The sequence below is a fragment of the Parambassis ranga genome, chromosome 4, assembly GCF_900634625.1.
Source record: "Parambassis ranga chromosome 4, fParRan2.1, whole genome shotgun sequence".
Taxonomy (NCBI): Eukaryota; Metazoa; Chordata; class Actinopteri; family Ambassidae; genus Parambassis; species Parambassis ranga.
The window spans coordinates 9293205-9312866 of NC_041025.1; the positions used below are offsets into that span (position 1 = coordinate 9293205).

The 19662-nt window shown below is 41.8% G+C and overlaps 1 protein-coding gene across 21 annotated transcripts in view; it reads right to left on the minus strand.

The window, feature by feature from the left end:
• Positions 1-19662, minus strand: part of celf5a (cugbp, Elav-like family member 5a) — a 160980-nt gene that overhangs the window by 128756 nt on the left and 12562 nt on the right. For all 21 annotated transcript variants that reach the window (XM_028403053.1, XM_028403044.1, XM_028403048.1 and 18 more), the window contains exon 2: positions 18006-18088. In XM_028403053.1, the coding sequence (XP_028258854.1) occupies positions 18006-18088 (83 nt within the window). The remainder of the gene's footprint in view (positions 1-18005; positions 18089-19662) is intronic.

The following is a 19662-nucleotide window of genomic DNA, read 5'->3' on the forward strand; positions in this document are numbered from 1 at the left end:
TGTAGGAGAGACTGATAAGCTAGATATGTTAGTAAGAAATATTTAGATTTTTTTCAGTTACTTTTCTATCCTAATTGGCCCTTTAATCAACCTAATTCTTCTTACCATATCACTCACTATTCACCCATCATTTCTTTTTTTATTTTGTTCTCTTTGTTTCACACCTTCTACAGTATCCAGACTATTCAAAGCATGCACTCAGGGAGAGGTTCATGTGTCACCTGCCATGGTGACAGTAATGCACTATTTCTTTTCATCTTCAAGCAATGCCTGCATTATCAGTATATAAGATGTATGGCAAGACAAAATTAATAGTCTCTCTCCTGTGCGAAATGAAAGAGGCCTCAGCAAAACAAACAATCTGCTCTTTCTTCTCAAGGCAACTGAGCAGGTATATCAAAGGGGAGTAAAAAATGACCACTATGTGTGCCGTTTGTCTCTGCTGGGTCACGAGAAGGATGGTTTTCTACAGCAAGAGCGCAGCGAGTGAATCCGCTCACAGCCTCAGCTTTACTTTACAGGATCTGCTGTTGAGTCGTGACTGTGTTGCATGGAGCTATGAATGAGCGCTGACACTATATAAGATGATAAAGCTTAGAGCGATGCTTAGCAAGTATCAAAACGCTCAAGCAAAGCAGTATGTGATGCTGACAATGCAGAATATTAATAAGATAAGTAATAAAATCAATTGAATCCTAAGATTTTGTATTACTGTGCATTGAATCATCATACAGTATATCACCAGTGTCAGCATTATGCAGAAGCCAGATCCATTCAGAGTCAGTCCTTAGTGGTATTAGAAGAATCTGAACTTACTAAAGGTAATGACCACAAAGCTTGTGCATGTAGCGACTGGCTGTGGAGGAGTCAGGGTCAATTTGTCAGGAATTGGGCAAGAATGTAAAGGACAGAGCTGTCTCTGTGCATTAATACAAAATGCGCTAGTGCAGAAGGTTTTACGCGTGAATGAGTGGGCGTAAACTGATTTCATTTCCCATGTAATGTAGTGGTTTGAGTTAAAAAAAGGTTGAGGAGGCAAATGAGAAGAGAAAAAGCTCCACTCAAATTAAGGCTACTGTCTAATTATAAAGCATAAGCTTAATTGGAATCCAAAATCAGTTATTTCATAACCATAAATCATTGAATGCATTTTATCAAGTTTTTTCTATCTGCTCTATTTATTCAGATCTAGATTTTAATGAGTCTCTCTTAAATATTATGCACAAAGAGCGAGCCACTCTAAGGGAGAATAGGTTAGGAAAAGTGCATTAATAAATTAGCCTTCCTGTCTGTGTTCGTTCTTGTCAGGATCTACTTCATTCCTGGTGAACCTATGCAATCATTCCTGCTCGGAACACAATCTAAACAAGGTGCAGCAGATTAAATCCCTTTTTATTTATTAGACACAGACGTTTTAATAATATCTGTTTATTGGAAAGCCAACGCTGTATTCAGCTGTTTATAATGCTCTCACAGACTGATAATGTATGGAGGGGCTATTGGCTGTTGGAGAGATATATTACAGCAGGAGATACCTCCCAAGCATGTTATTAAAAACACTAAACCATTAGCTGCTGGAGCTGGGGCTCACTCCTTCTTCACTCTCCTGATCTCACTGCTCTCTTCTCCCGAGAGCCTAAAATTAGACAGAACATCCCGTATACACACACGCGTGCAGAACAACACACTAGCCTTCATCCATAGCCACACACACACACAACTATTTATAGCACATTACCATAACAGTGACCTATTTGTTTGGTTCTAAACTGTCTGGGCTACACGTTTCATACACCATACACTACACACACTACACAGTCAGGATTAAATTAGACATCGCATTGCGTGCAGCATATCAGTTAGAGGAATTTAGAACCACTTGTTTTTAAAAACTGTTACATGCTGGTACCTTAGCTCACATCTGCAACCCTTTGTTAGCCTCCCATTGATACAGGTAGTGGATGACTGTACTTTATTTAAGCAGGACTAATATAAAGGATTCCTGTCTGGTCTTATACAGAGTGTTTGTAGGCTACGTTTTGGCTCCAGGGAACCCTGCGGCGCTCTAGCACCAACGGTCCCGAGAGAAGTGCCACCACCGCTGAGAGAGAAGAAAAATGGCTTTGAGACAGAGAGATGGAAACATGTAGAGACGAGGTACGAAGACACACAGGGTGAGAAAAAAAGTGAGAAGTTTGAACAAGAAGGAGACAAAGAGAATAAACAGGAATATGTACTCAGGCAGGTCCCTAAACATATAGACAAATACAATAGAATGTGAACAGTAATTTACAGCTGTCAGTAGGGCAATATAATGCATCCTTTATTATAACACACATTAATTAAGCTAAGAAAACAAGCAAAACACAATGTGGACCAAAAATGTTTAATCCATCAACAGCTCAGGGAGTGTTGAGTTCAGGTAATTCAAAGGAGTTCGGCAGCATGACAAAAGACATAAATCAAAGGTATGCATTCTAGTTTATACAGAGGCTGAGCTAAAATTACAGGTCAGAAAAGCAATTACTCTTTTCTGAGGCTGTCAAATCAAATAAAAAATGTGTTTTAGACGAAAGATGGAAAGCTGTCTGTGAGATGGGTGTCATAACACGCTGCGGTTTTGCCCTGAGGTAGCAAGAATTGTTTTGCCTTGCAAAAACTATTTTCTATAATGTGCATTTTTTCACAGCAAATGCTCTGCGGCTGGCGTCACACCCATTTCCTTCAGGTCACATGTAGTGAGATGTAGACCACTCCCGTGCAACTACTCTCTCTCTCTCTCTCTCTCTCTCTCTCTCTCTGCTACTACAACAACAACTACTACTGCTAGATTGAATAGACAAACAGTTCATAACATTTGGTAACACTGGACACATTCATAATTCAAACCAAAGAGAAGCAGACGAGTTCACACCTTGAAGAAAGGGTACATTTGCTACTAGCCATTTCAGCACCATGGACAGCACCGCAGGCAGCAGAGCTCCGTCGTTTTGTGCTCTAATGAATCTTCCAGTGTAGTGCTACCCTGAAGGTGCGTGGGAGTCATTGTTTGTGCCATACTTTAAGCTATTAAAAACCCTCCCTTATCAGCTGTGACACAACCACAGCATGGAACATTGCATCAGATGTCACACATATTTGATTAGCAGTTAAAACCTATAGCTAAACGACAACATAATTGCGACTGCACAATCGACTGCACACCCTGTGATTACCCTGCTGGAAAACAACACATAAGCAAACAAACAAACAAGCAAACAAATTAAAATTGGAGGCTACAAAAGCATATAGCCCTGATTTTGGAAGCCAACACTCCAGTTAAAACCTCCATCTGTTGAAATGCATTCCCGAGGTGCTCCTAGAAACTGTGAACGCCCACACGCAGAAAACTCTGCCAGGAGAACAAAGACAAACATTTCAGAACCCCCGTGCACCTCTCGCACCACAGCACACGGAGGAGAGAAAAAAGAAGAACACCCCCCCACCCCCTACCCTTGCTAAATATATGGGCTTGACGTGGGAGCGTGTGGGCTGGTGAAAGCTCAAGATGCAATGCTTTACTTCAACACAGCTCTGCAATATTAAGACAGCCACATCTCTCATCATTTTTCCTTTCTCTGAGCAGCACACACATTCCCACAACACGTAGCCTAGTTTAGCAGGATGCATTTATCTCATAATATTTTGAGAGGAACGAAGACAAACATGCTGCCATGAATGATATCTTTAATTTTCTAATAGCTTTGTTAAAACAGAGTACAAAGAGATTTACGTACATTAGTCTAAGTCTGTACTTAGATCTTTTGGTGCTCTCTGTTCCCCTGCTGTTAGTGCTCCTCTCCATAAACATTCACAAACAACTCCAAAAAAAGATTTCTTATATATAATAATAACAGCAGCCCCCAGTCCATTCATATTTATAGTCAACATCAAAGGGAAGAGGCAATGCATTAGAGCCCATTTTGGCTCAAGGGGAGAAGCTATTTCCACAGTTACTCAATGGAGTTAAACTGCTGCCGTCCTATAACCCATGGCACTCCTAAATATCCCCCACACTGTGTTCACCAGTCAAACAAAGACAATTCATTTGTGGCAATGATGTTAATTTGACTCAGTCTGGCTCTCAATCAGAAGGCCAAAGGACCTTAAGTGGTGGCTGACCAGGCTCAGAGACACAAACCCTACAAAGTCCCAGAGATACAAGCTGCATGTAGTTAGCTTTGCCTTTGTGATACACTCACATATTGTGATTGCCATTCAGGTTTAACCTCTAAAATGTACAATTAAATAAATCAAATAAATGTCGAACGTGGCAAATGTGGTAAATATAGTACAACATCTCTTTGTTCTTACTTGTTGTTCAACAGTAATACGCTGTAAAATCTTTAGACGCAGTGCCATGAGGGAGACGTCCCAAATTCATTCTGCAGAGTGACAACACATATACAGTCAACCAGAAGCATATAGGACTATCTTCAGCGACAAGAATATATGGCACCCACTAGCTGATCTCAACATGGAGGAGTCTGAGATGATAGGATAGGACAGGAAGCCATCTACTGAAGAGCTGCTCTCCAAATGCTGCTGCTGAATACTCACATACACAATATATTATATACGGTACCACATTGTGAGACTGGGTACTAGCCTTGGTATAAAAGTAAACAGTGAACACAATAGATTTGTTGCTGTAGTTTTTTTAGCATTTATACCAGACAGATATGATACGGATATGATTAAACTAAGCAGACCTCTCTCTGAAATTATAGTAAAAATATTATTTTAAAAAAAATATTAGTACTACAGCGACTAATTGCAACTCAGAAACTGCACTAATAACCATAAATGTGAGATATGTGTGCAGCTTTAAACTCATTCTTAGTCATGTTTCTTTGAATATCATCAAAATACTTTTCGTCTCCCATATGCATCAGAGCAGGACGTCACAACAACATGCTCACAAACGAAAAACCTCCTATTAACCTCTGTCCATCCATCACCGAGGACAGAATACCGGGCACCTAAACAGCACAGGGACATCCATTTTGTTCATTGTGTTTGCAATTCACATGCTGACATTAAGAGATCCCATCCACTCCTCTGTCAGAAGAAATCCATTAGTCAAACCAAACACTGACACTTAGAATGTCAAACACACAGGTAGCACATAATTTGTTTCACAACAGTGTGATAGCTCTAAATGGTGGCTGGTGAATAATGTCTGTCTACTGTAGGAAAATGCACAGTTTGACGTGACCAGAGGAAAGTTGGTGTTTGAAGATGTTTAAATGTGCGCTTTGTTCTAAATCTTGGGAACAGTTTACTCCTTCGGTGATGACTATTGTGCATATATAATTCACTGTAGCCACAATATTTAATGTTATTCTAAATGTAATCATTGTTTTAAACACATTAAGGACTTTATATCTTTGACTACTAAACTGTTTTGACAACATGTGGAACCCATGAAGACTATAAATATATTTCTATTTAGATGTTTGAATGGATGTTTTTTTTTGTCTGACTCAGTCTTTAAAAACATTCTCTCTGCTCCTGTCTACTGTGCAATAAGAGAGGAGGCAGCACACAGAGCTTTTCTCCCTAATGGGAGTTAATCTGGACACTGTCACATCAAACACAGGGACATCTTAGGTGTTATATGTAAATAGCATAAATAGAACTTTAGCCTGGCGCTGTCCCTGTGGACCAACTCTCTTGCCTTTTCATTTGGTCAGAGGCAGCTGATAGGCCATCTTCAAAGCCCTCTGTGTGTCTGTGTATCGACCACGATCCTCTGCAACCCTGGAGGCTTCCTATTAGAAAGGATTTGTCTTACAATCTCTGTGCTGCCACTCTGAAAAAAATGAATATATAAAAACAGGGAGGAAAAAAACATGTTTGCTTGAAAATTGTATTCCCTAATTTCAAACCAACCCTTAAAGGTCTGCTAGCATCCACCTCAACCATGTCTGACATAGAAAGATACGACTGCATCTGACTGGCAGAGCCATCAAACACATACCCTACCATCATAGCTTCATTCACTCTCACCCAGGCAATATGTCATTGTTCTTGTTTATTGCAATGGGGAATAGCTCTTTCTGCCTATTTGGTTTACAGCAAAAAAAATAAGTCTGGATTTACAGCTCAGTGATCCTGTGTTGAGATAGAGTAGAGCTGAGTTGAACCAACAATTTTTAATGTTTGCAATTTCTTTCTTTTTCCTTTTTTTTGCCTTTAGTTGAACTCCATGCTGATCCATAGATAACCTGCCGTCTCTGCTGCTGATATTACTGTATGTCCTATTTCTGTAAGCTGCCAGGCCACTATCAAGCCCCCTCAATAGAGAGGATGGGGGGTGGGGAGGTGGTTGGCTGCAAAAGATAGCAGTGTTGACAAAGGAAGAAAGCGTGTGTGTGTGTGTGTGTGTGTGTGTGTTTGGGGGGGGGCTGAAAGAAATGGCTGTTATTTTCTCCTTTTTGCTACAAACGGAACACACTTAGGCGATGCAACTTTAGCTGGCCAGCCTATACCCACAGGGCTCTCACTATGTACGGACACTACAATAAATCTGGTATTATCAGATCCCGGTCATTCAGCAGACACAGCCTAAGTGCTTTTAGATGTGTCAGAGGACATGACAGACTTTTACTGCTCCACTGATGACTTCCTATTCATCCTGTGGAAAGTTACTTAATAGTTCCCTCCAGAGCTTTAAATGTTCACAATCATGCTTTTGTTTATATACAGCATTTTTCACAGAAACAGACTGTGTATCCTTGAGGCTTAACAAACATGCTGCCAGCTTTTTGTAATTTCTGAAACAATAATGTCATCTACTCCTACTTTAACAAATGACACATCATCTACCCCTGCTTCTTGTGCCCTCAGGGGTGTACAGACTGTTCGATAACTCTTTGCTTACTCCACCACTAGTGCTCAAAATCCAAAGAAAATACCATGAATCTTGCAGGACAACGGATTTCTAAGAGAGTGATACTGGGTAGGAGGAAGTATTCTTGGCCGAATAGATAGAGGCGCAGAAGAGGTGGGCTGGACAACATTCTCTGCCCTTTCCAAATCTTGAACGTGGGGGGCACTGGAGAGTAGCCTTTCATGAAAATATTAATAACACTACAGTAAAAGTACACCCATGAGGCGAGTGGGCACAAGCTGAACCCATCAAATTAATCTCAGATAGATTTGCAAGTCATCATCTTAATTTAAAATGTTTTAGAGACAGCATAAATGATCAAAAGAATAAAAGAAACCAGCCTGACGAAGATGTACGATAGAAAGAGATGTGGGGTAGAACAAAAGAAAAAGAAAGTGAGGAAAAAAAAGGCGAGAGAGATTGCATAGCAGATGTATTCTGATGGACAAAGAAGAGGCCTTGTAAGGCCGGATAGGCAGACAGACCCATAGAAGCCGGCGGATGGGATAATAGGCAGGACAGCAGCTAGTCAAACTCTTTTTGCTGCTGCAGTGTCACAGATTGATAGATTCATAAATAATGAATCAAGAAAAAACAGGTAAAATAAACTCTGTAAATAAATGTGCTGTCTCGTTCAACCTGTCTCGTGGCAACCCATTCTGCCATGGTAATCATTTGCCTGAGCCCCATTACTATAGTTATGTGATGCTGATGAGAGACAGCTTTACCTTAACTCACAGACACACACATACACACACACACAGAAACATGCGCATAATGTTTGTCTGAGCTCATTTTATCCATGCATTCATCTTTAATAGCTGATGAAGACACTAAAATGTCATAACAGAAAAAAACTGTATTACTTGTCTTGCAAAATGAAGCTGAAATAAATTAACATACCAAAGATACTTTAACGTTGTACTTCATATTCAAACTGAGCTTCATCACCTGCAACAGCTGTGCACAATCAAACAATCATACTGAAGAGGTTATTATTTCTCTGTAGGTAATAAGTGAGCCTGGCTCTGCTTTATTAAAGCTAACTAGATCAAAGTCTTTATTGCACTGTGGCCTTGTCCACATATACACAGGCATTTTAAAACATAGCTTTCTCTCCCTTTAATCCACATGTGAATTCCATGTAAAGTCACAAAAAAGTGTGCGTGTGTGCAATTATCCCCTTATGTGGTTTGTGCAGTGGCAGATGAAGCCAAATACTGCTACAATTGCACTGTTCCATGTTAACACACATTATGTTAGGGAACAAATGTGTCAGGATCTGCTACAGAGGTAACTGCTGCATAATCACACACACACACACACAGACCTGAGACTAAATCAACAAAACAATGAAAACATAGGCAGGCTCCATGTATAGAACACAGATTATCAGCTTTGACTAACACCTTTGACTTCTTGAATATTTTTTTCCAATTTGTACCAGTTTTTTTGTGAAGGATTTCGGCCATTTTAACAACATCCTTTGCTCTCCATGTGCAACTGTTCCATCAAAACATCCTGCACCCTGGGCCTGGTGTCACCCAAGAATACAAACAAGCCAAGGTGCTGTTCTCTTCTTTGTCAGAATGACACAGCACTGTGTGGGGCAGGTCTGGCTATGAAAGACTGGGGCTATATCACCACAGGTTTGCCTGGCATGCTCTACATAGCACTTGTCTTTCTGCATTTTTATGTAGAAGTGTGCACACATTTTGAAGACCAAAGGAATTTTTACAGGGCACATTACCTCTCCTACAGCTAATCAAAAGAATTAGAAACAATAGATTTACAATGATTTATCATTATAAATTTCACTTTGTATATAGCATAGAAACATAGAAAATACCTATGCAATGACAGCACATTATTACAGGCCATTGTGAGCACTTCAACAGTTACTGGTGAGTAAATGCACTTGGTGACAAATTCAGTAATGACAGCAGAGGCACACGAATTTTACAGAGAATTGCTCTCAGAGGCATTATGGGCGCTGTCAATATCATATATTAATATATTGACAAAACAGAGCAAACAGCGGACCATCACATGGATTATCCATGGGGATGTGCAGGGATCAAAACTGCATGATTGCTTTGGCTCTTAAGTCTTTTGTCATTTTGATTCTCCTGCCTGCTTTTCTTGTTTTGTTTTTTTTTCTTTCTTCCAACTAATCCATATATTATAATGTGAATATCTAAGAGGTGATCTTATTCAGCTAGTGGGCAACACACTGTCAATCTAATGACTGCCTCTTACCTTCGGACTTCTACATGGGATTTGACAAAAGAAGGACCACAGCTGTGCCACTTTTTTCCTGATTGATACAGTGCAGATTAAAAATAGGAGTCCTGATCAGACAGTTAGGCCCTCTGTCAATACACCATCTCATGCCCTCCATCTTATATTTTAATCTTCAATTCAACTCGGTGATTCAAATATCCATTTCATATTCCATTTCACTTTCCTCGACTTCTTTTAACCCATCCTCTCTCGCTCCCTCTCTCTCTATCTGTCTAATCCTCACATCTTCATCATTTTCTCCCTCTTTTCCATTTTCTCTTTTCTACTTCCAACCTGACTTCACAGGTCCACCTCCTGTCTGTGAACTTGCAGAAAGCACATTAAAGGATGCACACTGGCTAAACCTGCAGAGCAGCGTGACTCTAAATTGCATCCTGTGAAAATGTGTCTCATGCATGTGTGCCACAGCTGTGCAGGGAACCACAAGGCCTGACAAGAGTGAAAGACCATGCAGGCTCCATGTACCGCACACTCGCTTCTTCTCACACACTTTCACCCGCACACAAAGCTCCTCACTGTGCCAACAATCTCTGCAAACAACAACACAACCCAGCAATGTGTGTGTCCCTACAAGCCCTTCATGGGTATCTGATACAGCTTTGATTTTTGGAGGGGGTTTTGGTGGGAGAGAGAGGGAATTTACTGTTTCACCTAATGTAAGCTTGCTGCCTGGAAGACATCAAGTATACTGTTTTACTCTGAATTATTAAAAGCTGCCTCTTATTGCAGCTGGGACTGAAATAGTTTAGAAGCCAGAGACTATAGCTTTTGGCAGAAAACTATATAATTTATATTCCAGGGCTATTCTGCAGCCAGCTTATTGTTATTTTCTATTAAAAAAAGGATCCATGATGGACAAAACAGAACTACTTAAAAGTGTCAGGTGGAGTTTGATGGAAAAACAAATAAAACTGCTCCGTAAACGCTTGCAGAATCCTAACAGAAAGAAATGTTGAATGTGCCGACGTGCTTGATCTTGCCGGTGCTAGCTCAGCTAAATCCAGTGTCCGGGTATTCTGCGGGGCAGACGACAGAAGCCTTCACCAGCAGCGATCACCCTGACACTGGCTCCCTGAGCATGCTCTAGTGACAGCCCTCCTCTGCAATGCAAATACCCACTTCCACATGAGCAGGCCCATCACTAGCACTCCCCATACACTTGTATTCCGTGTCATTATCCCCGGGGACCCTTGCACACGCTGTTCCTCCTCTCCTCCACCCTATGCCTCATGCCGCTGCTGCCCTTATCTGGGATGGGAAGGGGGCTGGGGCTTAAAACAAATCGTTCGCAGCCATGATGGAGGGCTGCCACGGGCCGTTTCCACTCATACCTCCTGTCAGTCACACTCCTCTCTTTGCCCTCCAGCCATGTGTACTGTATTTCATTAGTCCTGATTTTTGCTGACAAATGCTGGCTGTCGTGCTGTGCAGCCCCCTTACCCTCTCTGTGGACACCACACCAAAGCTCGGTTAGATCTGCCTTACAAATGAGCTCTCTCTGGTTCCATCACATGCATGTTTGCTATTTCAAAGATACACACACTGGGTGGATAGCACACAAACATGCACACACACTCGCATAGACAAGGCAAGTAGATGCTTTAACTCTGAAGGTATGACTTCAAGCTGTCAACATGACCCTTTGCCTCCTCTCCTCTTTTCTCAATATTTCAACTATTCTGTCACTTCAAGTCCCTCTAATCTCTCACACACTCCTTACACATCCCCCTCTCTCTCCCAAAGGCACAAAGTCCAGCCAGTGAGATGTCAGCTCAGATTAGCCACATCGAGTGATGTGTTTTAAGTGTGCCCTTCATTATTGAGTATAGCAACATGTTTTCAGCCGCACTCCTCTTTGCCTCCTAAACTGTCGTCTTGTCTGTTTGGATATCCAGTTTTTTATAAGCAAATCTTTTCCTCCCTCTCTTTCAACATACACACAAGGGCATACACACAGACATGCACTACACACACCCCTCTATTCAAGGCCATAGTTTATCATCCACGTGCACATTCCCTTCGCTTACTTCCACTTTTTTCCTTTGTGTCTACAGGCAGTGCCACACCTGTACAGGCTTGTACAGGGACCCACAGATGGATTGTCACTCAGTATTTGGGCCTCATTCACCTCTCTGTACAGCCATGACCGCCAGCCTGGAATAAAACCAGACTCATCTGGTTCAGCCCCACTGGTACAGGTGATACTTCACAGTGTCAAACTGACATTAGATCATCTACACTACAAAACGCATCAAACCATTTGGTCTGGTACACAAGCAGTGAGTCAAGAGCAAATCTACCTACACACATGCACCGTTTCCCCAGTTACACACAAAGCCCAGCTCTATAACCCAGATCACAGCTCTGTCACATGATTGCATCTCACAGACAGGCGGGCGAGCAGTCTCCAGCCACAACCAGAAATAGGTTAAACATGCTAAAAATATCAAAAACATTAATAATTCAGCTTTTTTGCTAACCTGTACCTAAGAAAAAATAACACACTTCTCAGTGTGAAGTGGCTTAATGGGCAGGGCGTGCAGTGGATTATTTTGGTTTTTCAGGCAACGTCTCCCCTGAAGAGCCAGTTAGTGAGATGTAGCATAAGTACTGACTAAGAGGGGTGACAGCAGTGTAATGTCAGCATCACTATAATGTCACAGAGGGGGTCAAAATACGGCCATCTGTAACTCAAAGCAAGTTCATGAACTTCTGAAAGTTTAGCAGTGCTGACAGCATGCACGGTAAAATGTTTGACACTATAACGCATTCATTTAGTGTAATAAAAGATATATATATTAAGCTTCAGTTTCACACAAATAATTGTTCAACAAAACAAATATGTGGCAATCTGTTGGCAATTTTACAACAGCAATCTTTTAAGCAGGTTAAGGGAGGACATTGCATATGGCGTCTTGTGTATACTGTATGAAATGAAATGAAATTTCATGATGAAACACATTTTCAGGGTTTCGGTGGGTGTTGTTTATTCTCTAAAGGCAGGTGCAGATCCTGTTATTTTTTTCAACATACCCTTGGAAGCCAAACCCCTGAGGAGAAGAAGGCTTCTCTAAATGTGTGGCTAATCTACCACACAGAAAACCGAGACAAACAAAGGAGAGGTGTGTGTGTGTGTTTGCGTGCGCGCATGTGCGTGCGTGTGTTAAAGGGGTACCAGAGAAGCAACAATGAAAAGGAGGAAGGAGAGCAAGAGAGAGACAGAAGGTGGGAAAAAAGCAATGCTGTGACAGAGAACCCTGTGTGTGTGTGTGAGTGTGTGTGTGTGTGTGTGTTTCCAGCACTCCTGTTTTATACGTGTTTATGTGTGTGCATATACAGTGCATGTAGGAAGAATGCAGGGTTTCAGTTCCATTGGGAGTACTATAGTACACCAATATGCCATTTCAGTACATGCAAGAAAAACCCCTCTTGTGCACATCATGTAAATGTTTGCTCACACGTCAACCTGCATATTTCTTAGCATACTGTTTGCTCCATTCATCACAGTGAGCAGACTTGGATATTATTTCAGTGAAAGACCAGGTCATTAAACATTAGTGTACTTGTTATTATCACCTCAGTGCATGTTTTTTTTCTAACTTTAATCTTGCAAAAATTCCAAACACATATCACTGTATAATTCACAAATTAAAGACCTTGACCATGCCTTTTTCAGCTTACAATCCACTGTGATCTTTTTCCTGAAAACGTGCTCACACATTCCTGCTACCCAAAGGCTAAATTCTAACGAGTCCCCGCTTCCTGACTACAAGGCCTCCCATCCTGCCAGTACCGATTGGCTTCATGCTGACCACTCCGCTGTACTCCCACCCCCACCCATGTTCACTCAACACATGCATATACAGTACACACACACAATCATACAGCTGACTACATTTGTACACCGCCAACCTTCACAGGGTGTAGCATTGAATTATTCAGCCTTTGCAGCAGTCATACCAGTATACAAGCCAGCATGGCTGTAGGTAATAAACAGGTGGATCGCATGCATGTTGAATATGTAATGTTTATGTATGTAGGAGACCTTAATAAATGAAGGTCGAGTGGTTCATGGCATGATGTTGAATGTTTCCATGGCAATGCCAGCCTCACTTGCTACTGACCAAAACGCAACCAGGCTCTGCTCTTCACTTTCCATACATCATGTTGTGGCTCAGCAGGCCTACACACGCATCAATGCAAAGTCACACATGCACACACGTATTGTAGAAATGTACAGGGTTCCATGTGCATCACACAGGAGACTAACAGTTCAGGTATGTGTGCAGCAAAGGGCACGGGAGGAGCAGGAGGGGATGGAGAGGCAGAAATGAAGACAGAAGGAGAAGGAGGCAATTGAGAGGGAGGGTATCTACTTAGAGTGTTGACATTGCAGGAGCCCACATGTGTGTGCTGGAGCATAATCTTCTCTCTGCTCTCATTGGGTCTTTAATACGGGTGCTATTTCCATAAACCTGCCTCCTGAATCACTGCCAGCCGCTTACACTCCCCCCAGGTCGGGCTGCACTAATACTAAGAGTAAATGCAGGCAGCAAACACATTTCCACCGGTGCCTCTCCAAGACAATCACTGTTGTACACAATGCTAGCATTAAAAAAAGGGGAGGGTGGCATGTTTTCCTGTGCTACAGCAAATAGACTTGCTGCAGTGACTGAGATTATTTCTTGGATCTGGTGGATTTGAGGAGTGGCAGCAAGGGGAGAGGAGTTTGTAGAGAGAGGGAGGGGGTGGGGTGGGTGGATGGAGTGAAGGATGCAGGATTTTGTCATGATGCTAAGCCGGGTGGAGTAAATCTCCTGTGGACTTGTGTAGAGAGCTGTGACACTCACAGGCACACTCACCAACTGCTGTTGGAGGAGCTACTGTGGACCTTAACTATCGTAAAGCGATCCACAGGAAGAGATTTTACTGTCCAGGCCATGGGGGGATCTTTACATTTTATTTGGTTTAAGAAAAAATATATGATATAATATATATGATATTTGAGTTTTGAAGTTAACACACAGACAGTCACATACACAAAAGTGTGGTTATGTAATAATGGTGCATCTCCATCAGCAGCAAACAAGCACCAAACAGCACACGAATAATATATTCAAGACTCTCTGTCGTGGGCGGCCTGTGATCACGGCAAGCTGCCATGTGCACATGTTTTTCGTCCCACCTTTATACATTGCTATCTGTATCTACACAGAGCTGGCTGCAATGCAAAGCCAGCTTACCACTCATACACAAACACTAATAGAGCCAAGCAGCACACACCTGGTACACTGTCAGGGCTTCTCCTATTCTGTGGCCAAACTTATGTCAGGTACTCTCGTCCCCAAGGTTTCCATCACACTTCACCACAGGAATCTATATTCCAGTCCAGTACACTTCCATTAGGCCATACTGTTCCTTTCAGCAGCTAATGTGTAACAGGGGGACATGGATAATAACGTCCAAGAACACTGCGCTTCTTCTTATAATGATGGCTTGTGTGCGTTTGTGTGTGTAGTAACAATGCATCCATGTAGAAGCAGACATGGAAAGATATGACAAGAATTCAGTTGTCAAATACAATGTATAATAAGTATAATAATAGCCAAACACCAAGCTAATTAAAAGTAGCAGAGAGCACACCAGAGTGGAACTACACTGGCTAACTGTGTGTTTTTCTGCAGTGCCCATCATGAATCCATCGTCAGTCTGCTTCAGTTTTTTATCTTGTACCAAGCTGCTTGCACCTTTGCTGCCCTGCAACTCTGAAACATCATTATCACCAGTAACCACAACTGATGCCAAACCTGCTGGGACTGAAATCTTAGGGGTTATTCATTTAAACCCATTTTCTCTGGCCCCTCTCAACAGGAAAAGCAATGCACCACTCAGTGAACCACAGCTTTGCCGAAAGACTTACAGCAGACATAGAGTTTGAACCCAGGCCCTCCAGTCCATCTCATGAAATTCAAGTGTGTGTGTGCACACTGGGGTCCATGTCTATACTGCTCTAAGTGGGAGTGCTTGTTTGTGGGCGCTGCATGATGTTGAAAGTTTGCTAGGTGATATTGTTTCATACAAGGTAACAAGTAAAGTCCAGAAAGATTGTGCTGCTTTGGCAAGAATTTATATCCAGACATTTAAAATAAATGGTCAAAGCCTGTCTGCAAGAGAGGAGTGTAACAAAATGCAGACGTTAATAACTCATAACCCATCTCTGGAGGGTTCCTAGTTTACATTAATTACACGATGGCCCCTGGCAAACTGCATATCAAGCAGGATTTTGCAAACAAACAACTGGCATATATACTTACCATCAAGCAGTGAAGCAACAGGGGTCATATCGCCAAAGATTTAAGAGCAGAGAGGCTCATGAGAGGAGGACAGGAGGAGCTACGGGAGGCAGTCAAACAGTCACACAGTGCAGTGTGTATTTTCTGTATAGTGCTGAATGTCATGCTTTCTAAAAGAAGTATCTCTTCTGAAATGTGCCTCCACTGGCATTTAAAAAAGGTCTATATGATGTTAAGGGACATGCTACAAAAGTTGTGTGTAGCTGCATTATTACAGCACACACTGCCTGTGGTTTCTTGGGCCACTGGTGTTTGTGTGTGTGAGTAAAGTTGAAGGGAAGGGAACAGTAGAGCAGCCTCAGCCTGACACCCATCAACGTCTGCCTGTTACATTTCTATGACACGCTCTGTCTCAGGAAGAGCAGCGGCAGTGGAGCACTGGGAGTCAGGGAAGACAGGAGGATGTGGGGTGGACAGGACTGGGTGGGGTAAAGGGGAAGTCAGCAGGAGGGCTAAAGTAGGACTGAAAGGTACAAGAAAAGGATTGTATTTCTCGCGAGTGATACATGGCAGTCGCTGCCTGTGTGTGCACGCACAAAGGGAGGAACTGTCAGAGCTGGTGTGAAACATGCAACATGCATGGCTGTGTTTCCGAACAATGACTGTACAACCATAAAATGTTATTAACATAATTTAAAGTTGTGGCCACTCAGAAAATTGTTACATTTTTCAGATCACAGACAGTTTGGGATTGAGATACATCTCTGATGACCCAGTCACAAGTGAAAAGTGAACCTGAAGCACAAATTCAATTGATGCACTCTATATGAGCAGATTTTCCACATTATTGTTGCTCTACTATTTAACATTTATTGCATAATGATGAGAGGAACACAGCTTTAGTGAGATAAAGACTCTGTAAAGAGCCTGTAACTGGTCAGGTTAACAAGATTCTGCTATAAATGTCATCTGGGTTTAGAAAAAAACGAATCGGAAGCACAGATTGTTGCTTCCATCTGTTTGTATGAGTCTCTCCTGTGAATTTATTACATTCTTGCAGCTTCCATATTTAACATATTTATGTTATCCTGGAGATGGTGACAGGTCTGATCAGGAAAACACTAAATATGTCACTAAGGTATAACTAAATCATGTGTTACACTGTGGCCTTTTTTTAGGTCATTTATTTATTCTTTTAATTAAATTTCCACATCACAGTCTCACAGCAGGATATCTGCAGTACAGTGCCATATATTGTGCATATCGATGCTTCCCATACGATGTGTTTATTGGCACATAACAGCAGGGAAGTGAGACCCATTTGAAAGTGTTGACTTGAGACGCATGTGGAGAAACATTCTATGTGCCAGGTGTGAAGTGACATACTTGGAACTTTCTGCTTTTTATCATATCACCCAAAACCCATATCAACGCTAAGTGTGACCACGAGTCAGGAAGAGAAAGCGTCATCAGACTTGTTAGCATCCGTGACCTCATGCCCCTCATTTAGAAATGCAGCTACATCAACTATTTAGTCCCAACGATAGGTCGACTCTCATGTCTGTCCTGCCTGGCTGCCAAGGGCAAGATGGGGTCGGTGACTATGAGATATGAGAAGACACTTACTGAAAAACCTCAGATGAAATCAAGTCAATTCTTCATTTTGCTGAACACAGTTATAAACACACCTTCTGGCATTACGTGGAAAAAGTCCTTTCTCTCTCCCTCTCTGTCTTCCATCGTATTATTCAAATGCAGAGCAAAAAAAGAGGGAGAATAATGCCCTCTAGCCTCACGCTTGGCTAATTTGCAGGATAAACGAAACAACTTGTTTTTTTTTTTTCAAGGAAGCCACAAGAAAAAATGTTCAAAGTTGGAGGTTGTATTTGCATGCTTAATCTCAAACATGTGCCTTTTAGCAGGGGTTCTCATCTTTTAGAGGGAGTATTATGGTTGATTGGATATTTACTAATGTTTCTCTCTGGTGCAAGCCTGATCTGACCCGCCCCCGAGGCCTTTCATTTCTTTTTTTCTTTCAGTCTCAAACACACAGCTTTTCACACACACAATTCTAAAAACACATTTGTCAATAGAAATGCAGGTGAATGCTACCTCAACAAAAGACAAATTAAATTAAAATCTACACTCTGATATTTTTCTCTTCACCTTTACAGAATTGCAGAGCTTTCTATTTTGATGTCATTCTGTGCTGTTGCTTCAAAAGTACGAGGCAGAGTGGGTCTGATCAATGCCGGCTGTATCCCCTTGAGAACAGACACATGGAAAAGTTGAAACCGGGCCTTCAAAAGGCTGAGCTATTGATTGAATTGCTTTCCAACGTGTTTTTCATCTCTGGCACTATACAAGTAGAATGCCGGCTGGTGTGCAGCCGGGTGCAGATGGCATGGCTGACCACCATAGAGAGAACACTGAGCGAGTGAGAAGAGGAGGGAGGAGGAGAGGCAGACACTCACCCCTGGCAGTGTCTTCTGTTCATGGAGGGCGTTCTGGGCCTTGATGGCTGACTCTCGGGCGCAGTAGGTGAGGAACGCACAACCTGTAACAGAGGTACACACACATAAATTACAATTAGGTACATTTTAAGATCTGAATTAAACCTAAACACTACTAAAGTACAAAAATAATGTACACTTTACAAAATGTCACAGCGATTTAAGGGTATACCAAGTACTAGGGCCTAAATTGCTGAATAAATGGGCACTAAACACAATTAAGGAACCTAATTTCATGAGTCTCATGAGTTACTGAGAACACAAAATCCCCTGCAAACATTTCTTGAAATAAACTGAGCGAGTTAATAAAACAGAAAACCATGCAAAACACCCAGCTGCATGTGGACAGTTTTCCATGGTGGTAAAGAAAAGATGAGAGAAAACCATAACCAAAGTCATTCAGAGATGAGCAGAAGATTGTTTGGATGAATCACCAGGCCTGTCCTGCCCCCCATCCACAGTGCTATGTCCTGCTCTAAGCTCCTAGCAGCCTGACCAGTGTCTTCACCCTGACTGGTTGTGACAGCAGCGGAGACAAAAGAAACAGGACTTCAGGAGAGTATTGAGGGGGTAAGAAAATGAAAGGAGAAGGGATGGGATCAGTTTAGAGATGGAGGAAGGAGGGGGAGTACTAACAGAAAAGAAAGGGGGGACAGGACGTGGTGTTAAAACTCTCAAGGGTGAATGTCTAACTGCAAGACTTGAAGGATGCTGCCATTGCCACATATTCACATATAGACTTGTACGAGGAGAGGAGAGAAGAAGAGAGGAGAGGAGAGGAGCCAGATGGAGTGTAGAGGCAATCATTTTCTACACTGACTATCTGAATAAATAGATTTTCTTGTGTTCTATTAATGAGGTTCATATGGGTTAGCATGCATCATATTTCTGCCACTGTGAAGATGGTTTATTAGCAGCCACTGCATTTTGGATCTCATTTCTACAGTTAAATGTATTCAGTGGGTAGTGGTGTATCAACTGTCTTCAGTGATGGGAAGGATAAAAAGTGTTCAGCTACAGAATACAGATTACATGTCCTAAATGTAATAATCTAGTCCTTCACATTACTCAATCTGAGTAACATATTCTGTATACTTGGATTACTTACACATTGAATTGCATTTTAGGTGATTGAATGCAGCAATCAGCCTCTGCTTTTACTACAAAGGACGGTATAAAAAAATTCAATAAAGATTGTTACAGCTGACTGCATTCACATCGATGTTATTCTATTTAGAGAAACAGAAACAGAACATAGTGATGTCAAAATAATATATATATATATATATATATATACACATATACTGTATATAAAGGTCATTTCACACACACACAATGTTTGAATACGTACATAAAACAGACGTTCTTCATTTTACCATGTATAAAACTACCTGACTGCAAGCCACATGTTCGAACTTCAATGCTTAGTTTTGGACGGAGTTAGCTAGCAGCTAATAGCTAATAGCTAACTAGTTCATTCATTCAAGTGACGGTGTACCGGCATCATGACTGAGGAGCATTATAAGACGACGCCTTCACTCTTTACTCTTCATTCTTTCCTCCTCATCCTCATCCTCACGCTCTGACCCCATCAGTGCGGCTGCACTGTCCTCTGTCG